The following is a 16276-nucleotide window of genomic DNA, read 5'->3' as shown; positions in this document are numbered from 1 at the left end:
ACATATGATCCAGGACATCCAGTGCACTGGCAGTGCGTTGACCTTGACTAATCAGATCATGATAAATGAAAATGTTTAAGTGCGTGAACTCATTTTTGCAGATAATGGAATTCACTTTTGTGCGGCGGATATATGTATTTAATTATATTCTATAGCCCGTGCTCATTTTTATACCAAGAATTCCGTATAGAATTCATATAAATGAGATTTTTTATTCTACAAGAATTCATCTAATAAATCATATTGAAATTCCAATCACTATTTCTGCCAAAGTCGTTTTTTTGGAAAACACTCAAAAGCATGTAATAAAAATTCTTCAGGATACGCTGATTTTTTTTCCTCGCCTCGGCTACCTTTATCAGGAGGGCCTCACACTTCGGGAATATTTTCCACCGGATTTTGGGCTCCATGTATTTTCAATGGGACCGGGATTTTGATTTTCCGTGCCCAAATCCGAGGTGTGAGGCTACCTTAATGCAAGGAGTTCCTTCTGAAATTCATTATCTTTCTCCTTTTCTTCTTTTAATTCCTTATCTTTCAATAGTCCAACATGGAAAACATAACAACGTTTTGCTCCAGAGGTTCCTTCAGGAATTTCCCCGCAGGTTTCATCTCTACATGTTCCTTGTGGAAATTCTACAAAAGTTCCTTGTCGATTTTTTCCGGAAGTTCCATGAAGGATTCCTCGGAAAGTTCCTTGAAGGATTCATCCGAAGGTTTCTTCAGGATATTCTTCCGAAAGTTCCTGCAGGATTTCCTCCATAAGTTCCTTCGGGATTTCCTCCGGATGTTCCTTCAGGAATTTGTCCGAAAGTCCATTAAGGAATTCCTCCATTAATTTATCCAGAAATTTCTTTGAAAAACTTCCTGCTTCCGTAAGAATTTCTGTTTTAGCTTCCGGTGAAACTTGTGAAGGACTTCCGGGGGAATTTCTGGAGGATTTCTGGGAAGAACTTCCGGTAGAACTCCTCCAAGAACTTCTGGAAGAGCTCCTCCACTTCCTGAGGAATTTCTCAAGGAACTTCCGGAAGAATTCCTCAAGGAACTTCCGGAGGAATTCTTCAATGAACTTCCGGAGGAATTCTTTAAAGACCTAACGGAACTTCCGGAAGAATTCCTCAAGGAACTTCCGGAGGAATTCTTCAAGGAACTTCCGGAGTAATTCCTCAAAGAACTTTCAGAGGAATTCCTCCAAATTAATTCCTGGAGCAACTTTAAGAGAAAAATCTGGAACAATATTCAAAGATATTCATTGAAGATTTCCAAAGGAATTCATCTCTTGGAATAAAAATATGGAGGAATACCTGAAAGATATCGCCAAAGAATGCATACAAGAATTCAAGAAAGAATTACTGGAATTAAATTCTGAAACGCACGAAAGAGTTTTTGGAAGAATTTCAAAAGAAACTCTGCATATTATTTAAGAAATTTATTCCGGTATTCCTTAAGAATTCTTTTCGGTATTCCTTCAATACATTTTTCTGACCATTCTTAGCGGATTTTGTGAACGGGTTTCAAGGGGAATTCCCAAACTAAAAGTACGTTCAGATTATGCTCTATATCAAGTAATATAGAAGGTTTCTTGATATACAAGCTATATCAAGCTCTATGTTACTTGATATACCATACAAATCTGATAGCATTCTATATCACGAATGGAACTTGGTATAGCGTATATCAAGTTCTGTACTTGTTATGAACATGAAAAGTTGCGGCTGGCAACCCAGTTCACATAGAGCTGGGTGATATTTTTGTGTACATATGTCAGTTGATAGTTGTTTTCGCGCTACGTCAGCAGCATTTTCAAGTGTGTCTTGTTGTGTGTTCAACTAAAATCGAATTTGAAAAAAAAAATGTCGGAAGTAAAAAAAAAATCCACCAGAAATATCTGGTCTGCTGCTCAAATGCAGCTGTTATTTGAATTGTGGGCGGACAAAATTATTGACCTCCGTGGTGTGCGGAAAAACAGCCACGTGATCGAGGAGATGAGGATCACTTTTGAAGAACACGGTTTCTCTGTTCCGTCCTCGGAGATCAAGACGAGAATACATAATTTGACTGCGCGATACCGGTAAGTGAACATCTTTGTGTATTAATATTAATTATTTCGTTATTTATTAATAAAATTAAATAAAATGGACTATTTATTAATAAGAGGTTTTCACTTTAAAATTTTCAGAAAAGAGAAAAGCCAAATCGGTCCATCCGGTGGGGCTCCATCGAAGTGGCCCTATTTCTCAGAAATTCATAAAATTCTGGGGAATTTTAGAATAAACAACGTTAGCGAGGTAGTACAGGAGAGCATCTTCGAGGATGATGCCCTGGCGCCTGAAGGTAAGTTTTACTTGTGTCAAAATTCAAATGTTGTGCTTCCAGTTGAAAACCGACAAATCGCGTTTTCCCCCATTTTCTTATGTCGCAACTAGCTCGCGACTAGTGCGCATGATGGCGCATGACGGTGACATAGATGCGCACTAGTCGAAATGCAGTTGCGACAACAGGAAATGGGGGAAAACTCGATTTTCGCGAGAGCTCACTTCGGTTTTAACCTTCTTCTGAGCATAGATACATTAGTGTAGCTTGTGCTTCTATATAGCAATTACCTATTGTAAATCGTTTCTCAATATTTAATATACTCAATCAAGTTTTTTTTTATTTCAGCTGCGTCGCTGCATGCGTTGAATATAAAAAATAACAGTTGTGCGACGCGTCAGTATTAAGTGGTGTGCTGTTGAGATGCCGTTCACTAATTACGTAAGCACTTATAGTTCAACGTACGGATTTATAAATTGATAGTCCGCCATTCCGGTTTTCAACTTGATTGAATATATATACTGTAGAAACACTATTCCGTTTTTAACGACATTGTTATTTATATAAATATGCTTTTGAACTCTCCAGATCTCCAGGGTCTCCAGATAACCTTGCGAGCAAAGGCGTAGGATTGCCAATCCGGAGATGGCGAGTTCGATTCTCGGTCCGGTCCAGAATGTTTTCGGGTGGGAAACATTCTTGACTCCCTGGGCAAAGTGTATGAATTGTACTTGCCACACAAGATACATATTCATGCAATGGCGGGCATATAAAGCTTTCAATTAATAACTGAGGAAATGCTAATAGAATACTAAGTTGAAAAGCAGGCTAAATTCCAGTTTGAATGTAGAGCCATGGAAGAAGAAAATGTTTCTGAACTACTTGCTTGGGCTATGAATGGAGGGACGTGAGGAGAATCGATTTTGGCTATTCTCACGTGATTCGACTATGTAATTCAATGCCAGATCTCACTTCGTTTTTCAATTGAAACTACAATAAATTCCTCATAATTTTCTATTTGTTTTCTCTTGGGTATATTTAATTGATTTTGTTATTCAATTATTTTATCTATATTTTTCGAATCATTAATTTTTACAATTATTATCTACATCATAGATACCAACGAAGAATGGCTCGAAGAATCGATAAATGTCTCGGAAATCCCACCAACACCAACACCATCATCGTCACGACCAAGATCGCCGACTGCATCGAGTTCCGCTCCAGCTGCAAAAAAGAAGAAATTAGTCCAACAACATATTCTCGAAGAGGTGAAGAAAAGCAATGAGATCATCGAAGCAGAGTTCGAACGACTACGAGCTACTGACGAACGAATCATAGAATTGGAAGAAGAGAGAAACACATTACTAAAGGAGATGAATGAGAACACTAAAGCTTTCAATGATGCATTCATAACTATGCTGTCCAAAATGACCTAAATAATGAAATGATTGAAAACTTTGATGTTAATAAAACATAAATACCCAAATCTAGAGTGTTGAGAGAATAGGTCCTATGTGCAATTGAGAGTCTTTCTTTGCTTTCTTCCTCTTTCGATTATTACGAATTTACACTGAAGTTAATTTTGGATATTCTTGGCAGGATATCTAAAGATAACAGATATAATCTTGCTGAGATAAAAATGAAGCAAAAAATGCTAAAATAGCTTATCTATTTGTGAAAGAGAGCGTAAACCAAAAGAGCTTTTCTTTTGCACTTAGGACCTATTCTCAAAACAATTTAGAAATACAAAATTATTCATAAAATGAGAAAAATCTTTAGATGAATTAGTTAAAAATTAACAATGATTCGAATCACAAACATAGAAGGCAGAAACATCTAAAATAGAAGGTAATAATTTTGATATGCAATTTAATGCAACGATTAAGTAAGTGCTTACAATTTAATACAACAATACTTACTTAAATAATCAGCGATTGCTTCCCTAATAATTTGCGCTGATTGGTTGTTGTCTGAGATGGTAACTATTTGATCCGGTGGTGCAAGATTTTTTGCTTGCTCAATGATTTGCAGTTGTTGTAACCAATGTTGATTAATTTTATCATTGTGATTATTCAGGAAGTTATGAAGAACACAGCAACTTTTTATTATAAGCGATGTGTTCTGGATATGATTATCTACTCCTTTTCCTATACGACGGAACCGTGCTTTTAGGTGGCCGAATGCATTTTCTACCACTCTTCTTGCTTTCGATAATGCATAATTATATGTTTTCTCCTTCATTGTAGCATCAGCACGAAATGGATAGGGCTTCATTAATGTGTCTGATAATCGGAATGCTGAGTCTCCAATCAACAACGCGGGTACGTTGACTCCATTAATAAGTTTCGATTGTTGTTTTAGAATCGGTTCTTGGAGAATTTTCTTAAGTGTGGAGTCTTCGAATATCTTCGAATCATTGCACCGTCCAGGGCTGCCTACACTTATAAACTGAAACCGATATCTGTAAGAAAATAACAAAGTTGTGTAAAAACAAGGTATTTTTTATTAACGGTTAAAATTGAATGAACATTGAAAATAAAAGTGTCTTTTGACAAAGCCTCAGAAAGTGTGACTTAACATATTTGGATGGTAAGGCTGAACCTGACAAAATCGTTATTCCTATATCAATGATCTACAATTGAGTTATCCAAGACTAGAATCATTAACACTAAAGTCACGATGTTCGATTATAAAATGAAAGTAGGTGGTAATCTAGTTGCACCAAAAATATCACACTTCCAGAAAAGTACCGCGAAATTACGCACACTTTTATTCATTTGGAGAACTCAATTTCTTAGCACAAATGACAAGTTACGGTCTATTCGAAAAACTTTAATTTTTATAAATTTTAACATTCGGTGACGACTAATTACGGGTGGAACCAATAACTATAGTTATATATAACATTGTTGAAGCCATCTCATGATAGTTACCTTCTAAAAGTTTTACGTATTGGTTAAATTTTGCATTTCCTTAACTGCGCAAACTATGGTGCACGGTATATGGAGCGTGAGAGTATGGCAGAGTCCCTTCTGCTCCATACGTGCTTACGTAATTAGTAAACGGCCCCTAAAAAGCTGTTTTCGCCTTTCTCGTATACTAAGTATACGTCAAGGCTATATGTTCGCTCCAAAAACCAACTTTTTATAGGAGGCCCGGAGACTCATAGTGTTATATATCAATCGACTCAGTTCGACGAATTGAAGTGATGTCTGTGTGTGTGTATGTATGTGTGTGTGCAAAAAGACTCGCCAACTGCTTGATACTGAATATAATGATTAAATATATTGCACGAAAACGTATATCTGTACCATATTTTTTAGAAATTAAATTATAGTTTATAAATTTACCTATAATCTACACACGCGAACAAGACCGTTGAGTACCATCCTTTATAGTTATAGTAATCCACAGCATTTTCTCTTTCCGGCCTCACTTCGATGTGGCAGCCATCTACAAGACAAATGAGTTAGAATATTAGGGAATCAAAACTGGATAAAATTCCAACACTCCAACACAATTCCAACAACACGTGTAATATTTTTTTTCAAATAGTAAATTTACCGATTGCTCCAAAGCACTGGGGAAATCCTAGACGTTCCATTCCATCGATACACTCTTTTATGTAATATTCATGAAGCGGAAACGAATTCATATGTTCTCCTCGAAGAACCCGCCATACCTCCTCACAAAACTCTTGCACTAGTTCACAAACGGTAGACTTCCCTACACCAAAGAGATTGGCTATAGTGCGGTACTCCGCGGAGGATCCCAACGCATATAAACATATTGCCACACGCTTCTTAAGTGGAATACATCTCCGGAACTGTGTATCCTCTTTCTCCAGGGATTTCAATTTGGAGCAAAGTATTTCGAACGATTCTTTATTGATGCGAAAATTCTCTTTGAAGAAGTCATCCCCGTTTAGCTGAGCATCTTCTTCATAGAATCGTCCAGTCCTTTTCTGAAAATCGGAGTAAATGTGACGATTATATAAACATCTATAAATGAAAATTTTAATGCTTACCTTTTTCCATACTGACCTATTGCCACCGTTTTCGGACAGTATGAAAGACGACAGTATGGAGATTTTATTTTTTTGGGCCATAATGTTGTGGATATGTTGCTTCTTCTTGTTTCGATGCCACTTATTTTTCGCGGACAACAACCGATACATATTTTTCATATTCAACATTTTTTGACGATATTCAGAAGCGAGAGCAGACAATTTGATTTCATTGCTCATCATGAAGCTCAAAATTGAATGTTTTACCAATTACTATCAGAATCACACTAAATTGGCTGTTTTTTTTCCTGCTATACTCTGTGTTGTGTCAGTGACAGATATCAGATACGGAAACATCAAAATGTCAGGCTATATCAAGTATACAGTAGTGTGAACACCTTTCTTGATATAGTATATAATCTCGCTATATCAACTAATACAGAGCATAATCTGAACGTACTATAATTCCATCCACCGACCTAATTTAGGACACAATCTGTGAGGAAAACCCTGAATGAACTTGCAACTTCCCTAGCAATTATTTTTAAAACTGAATTAAGACAACAGTACAGGAATAATTTCATTTAAAACTACAAAAACAAATATAACAAAATTAGCGGGAAAAAAATTTCAACGCGCATTTAATTTGAATAACATACAGTTTCGTGTTTCCCTTCTGCTTGTTTATTCCGCCCAGTCCCACCCACTCACATGGTTTTGACAGTTGAAGTACAGTTGTATTGGTGAACCCGGTGCGAAACCGTGAAACAACACAGTGCGAACCCGACAGCTTTGGGGTTGGAACTAGTGCGAACCTAGTTCCAACCTGAGCGAATAAAAAAACACTTTGACAGTACTTATGTTGGAACTGGTTCCAACCTAGGTTGGAACTTTTTTAAAACGAATTCGACATAACTTGTGTAAAAAACATGGCCGTCGGATTGCCAAGTAGCAATAAGCGAAGAGATGGCGCCACATGTCAAAACGGCAAACCCGGAAAATGTTATTTGCCGTTTTGTTTTGATTTTTATTTCGCCAAATTTTTTAGTTTTTTGATCGGTTTTTTAATGGGACTCTTAATAAAAATACATGAACACGCACACACGCGCTGTTGAAAAATGAATCGAAGAAAGCTCAGCACGCCAGTTACTCAGGAGGGGTTAATTCATTTTTGATTTTTAAATTCTTTTCCATGTCCTACTTGACTGGACTATTCGTTGGTTTTGCAATGAAAAAATCTACGATTTTCGGTCCTGGCATATGTTTTGAATCACAACCGCCAAAAAACACGCATGTGAAAGGATCTAAGGTAAAAGAGCCAACGCGATAGTTCCGAAAAGATGGTAATAGCATACACGCAGGTTCACAATTTCTTTACTATATCGTGGCAAGAACTGCAAGTAAAGTGATTCGCTTAGCTACATTGTTTAAGTCGATTGTAAAATCGTTCAGATAATAGAAAGGATTTTTGCGGCCGTGCGGGGTGATCTTTGTTGAGTGTTTCTGTTTTGCTTCCATGGTTCGGTGGGTGGCAAACGTGGGTGAGATAGAAGGCGATCGGCAAAACGTCAGTTTTCATGTAGCAATAAGTTGTATAGGCGGCGCTAGCGTGCTATGCAATTCCAACGTATTTATATTTGAAAATTTACACAAGAAAATCGAATTCAAATGTATGAGCTTAAACGTCTGTCTGCGGTTTATCACTCGCAACTCACGAACATCCCTTCAGAAAATTTGTATCCGATAGCTTTTAAACAGAAGGAATAATAAACGGACTTCAGTCCACTTTACATCCTACACTAGATCAGTTGTTCACTCTTTAGCTACAGAAAGAATTGTCTGCCCGTTTTCCATTTACATAATACAATGACAAACTTGATCACAAAAGACATTTTTATCAGTACAGATCAGTTTGCACATGTAAGGCTTTGTGCTGTGAAAAATTTATAGGATTTGGTCAATAGTATAAGAAGTTTCAATTAAATACCAAATTTCCAAAACGACTTATCTGCTTTAGTGAACAAAGAATAAAAATGTGATAGCACTCCCACGCAAACCAACATCATCTTTGGTTTTCGATAAAAAAAAGTCTCCCAAGAGATCAAGTATCCTCACCTTCCCCTACTGGACTAGCACTCAGATATCAAACCAAATGCTCCACAACGATAGATTTCATCAGCAACTTTAACAAGAACATATTGTGGGTTTGTGCACGCCAAACTTTTCCAGCTAGAGGCGAAAAAAAACAAAACTTGGTGGTAATTTGACCTGGCAACAGGCCAAGATTAAGGCGAGCCGTAGCAAAAAAAAAAGTGTATACATTAGGGTGGGTTAAAAAACACTTTTTTAAATTGTTTGATGGGCCGCCCTCTTATTCGGTTCTGCATAACATTCTGTATTGAATTTTTCAATATCTGAATGAGTATCATAGTTCTTCTTCGTAAGTTGTGCCGTCCCAACTACAATTTACTGTTTTTGGATGTTTCTGCATACATTTTTGCATATAAACTTCCAACGAGTTTAGCACCTGGTTCTAAACTGTAAACAACAGTGTTAATTCTCTACCACCTTTTTGTTATGGCGAGGCAATTTTTATGCACACTTTTGATTTCGATACTTTATCAAAATTAAACACTCAATCATGCAGCAATATAACGATGCGGTGTGCTTCAGATACCTGCTTGATTATAGGGACTCGAAAAAGAATTTATTTGCAGTAACTAACCGAATATAAAAATGTTCACATTAACGATTGCGCCCTAACACCGGTTCTAAGCTTCGATGCAGAGTACACGAGCTTTGTTCGCCAGTGACAGGCGTATGAGGCCCTTGATCAAATAGAACCGAATAAGAGGGCGGACCATCAAAAAAATTGAAAAAAGTTATTCCCATACTAATTTGAGCCACCCTAGTATACATATAGTAAAAACTAGGTAAGTACTAGAAATACTAGAGGTTTTAGTGTTGTTAGTCTACATAATGTTTAATCGCAATAGTATTACTGCCGAAAAACTATAGTGCTTGTCTTCATTACATCAGTTAATGTTTACCTATTTGAGAGTAAATTTAAGCATTTCTAGAGAAATATTTCATATGGTCCTATCTAACAAAAGTAAACAAATCGAGTTGTTAGTTTATTAACATTACTTACCTTTTAAATTTTATGTTAAATTTGAATCAGATCGATTTTTACTTTTTTTTTACTAAAAAAAATATAGTAGTGCAAAACGGCCAATCTGACTTTTCGAAAATATCGCACAGATCTGTCGACTGGCCGTTTTGCAATGTGACAGTCCAATCTGCTATTCACCAAAACATTGTCAAATTATCAGATTGGACCTTCGGTTGTCCGTCGGTTTAATAGGGTTTAATTATTAATTTTAAAGATTTAAATTTATTTCTAAGGTATATATCCGATCTGATATCTGACACGAAAGACACGCTGTTAAGGTAAGTTTGTACAAGCATAATTCTAGATTGCTTTGAGAATAGGTCGTATGTACAAAAGAGAGACTCTCTTTGTTCACGCTCTCTTTCGCTAATAGATCGGCAAGTTTAGCATTTTTTTCAACATTTTCACTTTAGCACGCTAGACAAAGCTATTGTCTTTAGATTTCTGCCAAAAAATCCAACGTAAATTTGTGCATAGCTTTGTAATAATCGAAAGAGAATGGAACCGAAGAGAGGCTCTCTTTTGCACATACGACCTATTCTCAAAGCACTCTAGAATTTTAAGTTGTTATGGTATATTAAGCAAACAAATTACAGGACCCGCTTCAGAAACAGTAAACAGGTCATCAACAATCGGATCCCACCAAAGGGAAGCCTACGGAAGGGTGGCACCCCCCCGGGGACGGGTTCGGCGGCACAGAAGGGAATGTTAACTCCGGAGAAAAATTGGACTCGTTCTGGAAAAAGAAAATGATATCGCGGTACGTCAAGATAAAGGAAAGTTTGAAGAAAGGCTATGAAGATCAGGATGAAGGGACGAGTGCACTGCGGGTGATCAATCCGGTGGCCCTGCTGGACAAGAAAGCCAATATCGAGCGAGCGTTGCTCGAGGGCGAGAATGACTTCCAGTTTTGCCCGAGGGAAATGTAACCGGATTTGAAAAACAAGGCATTTGACAAGGTACGAGGAATTAAATTCGGGTTGAATGCGGGTTTATAAATAAAAATATATCTTTAAATTTCAGAGCTGAGTGGGACCAAATTCGAAGGAATATGGGAAAACCAAGATGTTGTTCGGTAGACGTTCTAGAGGAGGAACGTCGTGAGTTGGAACGCAAGCGGCGTAAGATTGAGCTACTGCAGTCCAAGCGATCAGAAGAGCTTTCTTTTGTTCGGAATCTTCCCAATGATATTCCTCAACAGCTTTCGGTAGGCACTAAGGTGACGGCTCCTTTGCGTTCTCCTCAGGATGGTCTGTTAACGTAAACCATAGAGGCGATTGATGTGATGTCCAGTTAATATCGGGTGTGTTTCGATCGACCCGATTTGAATGCCCTTACGATTCCAGACTTCGAGATTATAGCCAACGATAATCCGGAAAAGATTGCTCTGTACTCTATCACGAATGACTTCCGACATAAGTATCAGAATGCTTCATTCTATGTCGCTTCACCTGCCGTAAAAACCTCATCACTGGTATCGCTGGCGATCCTTTGTTTGCGAGGTAACAGTTATTCGAAGATTTCCGGTATGCCCGAGATCAATATGCTTTTCTCGAAATATAACATTCCCGGATAAGTTACTTTGTAGATTATTCGAACAAATAAAGTATCCGTCGTCCCGATGCCACTGCTGGCGGGCGGAAAAGTCGGAAACCCCGGTTCGACATTACTCCGAAATTTTCACCTTTTCTTTTTATCTCTAAGGATGTGGATTCAAAAATGGAAGGTATATACACAGTATTAGCTACTATAATGCAAGACGGGACTGCCCTGCAACAGACGGGATACTCTGTTAGATGTTAAATGTATGTATTCAAGTATCAGATCCTATCAACAAAGCTATCAATGTCCTGTACATGATGCGATTTCTTGTCGAAATACATACACCGCTCCAATATGCAACAAGTTAATGTTGAAGAATATGAATATTCGCTGAATTATGCATGATCCTCTGTACTATCCACCTAAAACTAGCTTTCTTTTTCAAAGTTTGAGTAATTTTCATTCAAGGTCCTATGTGAATTTGATTTAAGTAAAATGTCCAATATAACAGGTCCCATCTGATTGTTCTAATGCAAAGGGTCCGAAGTAACAAAAGTATCTTAAAATCCAAGAAAAATGACCTGTACTAGAAAACCATAACTTTTATTCAGTTCTACGACTATTATTTTGGCTGTCAACGATTTAAAAATCGTTGAACGAAGTCGGAATTTTAATTCAGATTTATTTTCGTCTGGCAAATATTGCATCCCATATTTCTCAGATTATGGCAGATGTTAGGTAGGCCCATTTGAAATGTTTGTCTAGATTTGTTCGCCGAAAGATCATCTTGATGCTTGGTGACAATGTTAGGAAAAGGGAAACAATTACCCGCACTCTCGGTGATGGTGGCACGTGAGCAGCCAGCCATGTCAAACGACACAGAAACGTCGCGTCGGAACCGTTCCGACTAAGGTTGAGGTTAGTGTGACAAATGCGCATTAACTTTTGCCAGATCTTTTGTGTATGTATTTACCCACCTTACTCGATAATAGAGCCTTATATATGTAAGATGAACAGATAAGCCTTCAACACAATGTAGGTAGATTCATCTCTATGTCTTTATGTCATATGCCTTTATGGTAAATGGCGTTGTGATTCGATGGGTCTCAAATAAGCTATGGATTTCAATTACCAAAAATAATTAAATGATTACCAAATCATTTCTAGCCGACGGAGGTCCTTCGTAGCTTAGTTGGTTAAAGCACCAGTCTAGCGTACTGTAGGGTCATGGGTTCGTGTCCCATCGAAGGGAAAGTGGTTACCTCCAATACATTTTCCAAATCAATATCTTCCACATAACGTACATATTCACATATGAGTTTTCATAACATTGTAAATTAACGTCCAAGTCGGGTGGTTTAATCCCCGGAAATAGGCAATTACCTTTGATTGAACATTTCTAGCTGTTTGGAATTCTTAAGCAAAATTGTTTGGAATTTTCAAACGAAAATGTTTGGAATTTCTAATATAAATTATTTAGAATTTCCGTGGAAAATTATTTGGAAGGTCCATAGGAAATTCTTCAGAATTGTCTTCGGGAATTGTTCCGAATATCTACGGGAAATCATTCCACGGGAAGTCCTTCGGAAACTCCAATAAGTATTTTTGGGTAACTCCAACGAATTTTTTTTCGGATTCGGATTTTTCATAGTACACCCAGGTTTTTTTACACGGTTGGAATTCATTAATTTCTCGGTTAACCTCAACTTTCACAGCTTTTTAAATACCCCCTGAATTTTCTTTGATTTTTTGTGAATTTTTTCGTGGGGTTAACTCATTGTTTCATTGACGCTGAAGGTCTTAAACGACTGAAACCAAACCGTGTAAAAAAAACCTGGGTGTAATAGTAATAGGATAGTAGTGAGAGGACTAATAACACACCTTCTGAAAAGTCCCAGGAGATTTTTGCCAGGATCGTCGAAGGAAGGGTTGTTTCCGAAGCATGACGCATCGGACTGTTACACCGTACGAGTCAGTTGATGTGGTACCGCAAGTGACGACGAGCTTATCATCGCTGCAAGAAAACTTAAGATGAACAAGGCACTAGGACCTGATGGATTTCCAATCCTGGTCCTTAAACATGCGATTCTTACTAATCTGGATATGTTCAGGAGTTGCCTCCAAGGATGTCTGGATGAAGATTTTTTTTCCAGATAGTTGGAAACGGCAGAAACTTGTTCTGTTGCCCAAGCCCGGGAAGCCCCCGGGAGACCCTACAGACCAATCTGCTTGCTCGACACAAATGGTAAGTTGATGGAGAGGGTGATCCTGAATAGATTGTCGGTTCATACGGAATGTGCTGGCGACTTATCAAGTAACCAGTATGGGTTCGGTAAAGGTCGTTCTACCGTTGAAGCAATACAATCGGTACGGCTAGGATAGCGCGTGGTTTGAACAGAACAGGTATGGGAAGATCCTTTAATTACGTAACGCAAAAATTAGGCATTTTCAACCCCTCCTCCCCCTTATGTCACACTTTTTGTATGAAGCATCTAAACATTATGTATGGGTCGTCACACTTTGCCCAACCCCCCTCCCCCCTCTAAGCGTTACGTAATTTGTGGACGCTCCCTATTAGGTACTGTGCATTGATTACATTAGATGTAAAAATGCTCTTAATGACGCAAGCTGGGCAGCTATTGCTGACTCACTACACTGCTTACAAGTTCCGGATTATCTGTTGTTACATTTCAACAAATGTCTCATAATAACAAACTTAAAATTATCTAAAACCTATTATAAAATTTATTCGTTAGGAACTAGGAAACTGTTATTATTGTTAAAAAATTGTTATTTGGTATCACCGCCACCGCCATCCCACTCCGACAATACGAAATTGCCGAAAAACGCAATGCCAAAAATGTTTGGTACCGTCAACTGGGGGGAAGATGATCATTTTTAAGACAAAACATGCAATAACAATGTGTGTTTACATTTTAAATCGAAACAAATATTTTCAAAACATGTACTGCTAAACGTTGCAATAATCAACAACTTTAGTTTTCTGAAATGCATTTGCATTTATTAAAATAAATTAAATTATCACACATTTTTTGAGTAATCTGGTTTGGGGTGAAGTTGATCAAGACAGCTCTACTAAAATAATTATGACCTAGTAGTCAAAATACACTAGGTTATTTGTATGAATGTTGAATTTACTGCGTAAAGAAGTCTACGAAATCAATATTTGGAAGGAAAATAGTGTCATTTATGACTATCTCTCTCTTTCTTCCACAAAATACATTTTCATGATTATAATCGAAAAACTCGGGTTTCTACCTAGCGGTAACATTACTTGAACGGAGAATATTGTTGACTACCGTTTAATAAAAAAAAATGGCGCTTTTGACTGACACATCAAATGATCATCTTCACCTCAGTGATCATCTTCCCCCCAGTTGACGGTAGGTGTCTTCCGCCCGAACGAATGAAACTCGGTCTACAAGGGGGGTTCTAGTGGATCATGCAAACTAAGTTCACTCTCTTCTGTTCGAGTCGTCAGTGTGATAAGACGAGTAAATTCTAAAAATCTCGGTAGTCGACATTGGCGTAAATAAGGGGGGAGGGGGGCGGGGGGTGGCCTGGCCCCCTCCAGAGCTACTTGTGGCCCCCCCAGAAAGTTTTGAAAAGTAATTCAACCTAGTCAGTTTTTATTTCATTTACATTTTTCCTACATATTTCTTAATTTTGATTATGAATTTTATAAACATATTTTTTGTTGGGTTATCACATCTATGACCATTTGTTCAGCAAAGCATCGAAATATTTAAGTTGGACCCCCGGGAACATTTTCTCGATTTTTAAGCTAAAATCAATGCTGCTTCTAATTCAGTTGCTAGCTTAAAATAATAAATTTGTTCTGCATTTGTTTGACTAGTATTCTGGTCGCAGAAACATAAAAACATAATTGTATTAAGATATAAATATTTCTGTTCTATTAAACTACCATCCACTTCAAAAAAGACTGAAGCAACATCAAAATGAGCACATTTACACAAATCCGGTCAATGAAATTTCGAACGACCATTCTTCCGAAAATCTTCGAGTTAATCGCAAGGTATGCCGCAAAACAGTTGATCAAATTCCTATGGAGCTTTTTGCTCTCGCTATATAATTCTGGCACAGAAAGATATAAAATTATAAAACTTAAGAATCTTTGTTACAATGACAGAAAAATCAACAACGCATTCCATTGAAAGTATTAGGATAAAGCTTAGGCAACCTTCGCACTCTCAACAGAGATTGCATTAAAGAAATATTTTTATAATCCTTAAAGGATCTTGTTTCATTTAATTTTTTGGCGATTTCTTAAGGATCATCGGAAAACTCTTTTGTGCCTGTTTTAGTTAGAATTTGTTTTTTAGGATAAAAAAAAATTAGATTTAGAAACCAGTTCGCATCAGAAAACATTTCTTTTGCAGCACAATTCAGATCGATTTGGTTGCTTCTCAAGTCCCTTTGATTTTTGCAGAGAAATCTCTAACCTATTCAGAAAACCATAATAAAGCCTATTCCTAACGTCAGTAACTACAAAAACCCTATGTTATTCTCGAATTTGATTTATGACTCATAATTTTATGATTCATGGAATTTATGACTCATAAAAACACATTTGGATTCCAAGTTTCTGTTCATCGATACTTAACTATTTCAACACATAGCATACATTTTGGAATTGCATGAATACTTATATTGATTATGACAAAATTTCGTGGAATTTATTCCACATCTAAAGAGTTTCAAAAATTTCAAGTTCCAAAAAATCGAGATCTTTATGCGTTAAGTAATCATGGAAATGCTTGAAAAGTTTCAGAAATATACTCATATCGAATTTCATTTATAAATAATTCGAAGAAGATTCTTGAATCTTAGATTACACACTTATCCACATTTAGTAACATGGAGAAGACAAGTTGACACAGACACAGCGTTTTGAAGCAATCACAGCATCATTGGAAATCAATTGTATTATTCGCGATTTTTTTATGTTAGTTCTAGGACGAATGAGCAATAAACTTAGTCAAACAATTTCTATTGCAATCCATGCGCACAGTGCTTTAAATCGCCTTTGAAAATTACATCCCACCAGCTGGTGCCATGGCCCCCCCTAGACCGAGACTCTAGTTACGCCTATGGTAGTCGAGTACCCTCAAAAGTAACTGGTGAGATCGTTCCGTTTCGTGACCGACGTGGCGTTCCGTATAAGTGAAGAGCCCTCTTATTCGCGAATTGTCCAAAAC

The 16276-nt window shown here is 37.3% G+C and overlaps 2 protein-coding genes and 1 long non-coding RNA gene across 3 annotated transcripts in view; all 3 read left to right on the top strand.

Moving 5' to 3' along the window:
* LOC134212391 (angiotensin-converting enzyme-like) overlaps positions 1-16276 on the top strand; it is a 63822-nt gene that overhangs the window by 11300 nt on the left and 36246 nt on the right. The window lies entirely within an intron of this gene.
* Positions 1708-3795, top strand: LOC134216524 (uncharacterized). Its single transcript, XM_062695390.1, has 3 exons — positions 1708-2071; positions 2180-2334; positions 3430-3795. The coding sequence occupies exons 1-3, from the start codon at positions 1854-1856 to the stop codon at positions 3750-3752; spliced, it is 696 nt and encodes a 231-aa protein (XP_062551374.1). The 5' UTR covers positions 1708-1853; the 3' UTR covers positions 3753-3795.
* On the top strand, positions 9655-11094 carry LOC134216523 (uncharacterized). The gene is made up of 3 exons (XR_009980706.1): positions 9655-9772; positions 10091-10453; positions 10518-11094. It is a non-coding gene; the product is annotated as an uncharacterized LOC134216523 (long non-coding RNA).

The sequence above is a fragment of the Armigeres subalbatus genome, chromosome 2 (genome assembly GCF_024139115.2).
Source record: "Armigeres subalbatus isolate Guangzhou_Male chromosome 2, GZ_Asu_2, whole genome shotgun sequence".
Classification (NCBI taxonomy): Eukaryota; Metazoa; Arthropoda; class Insecta; order Diptera; family Culicidae; genus Armigeres; species Armigeres subalbatus.
Note: the sequence above shows the minus strand (reverse complement) of the source record. Positions and strands in the feature narration are given on the sequence as shown.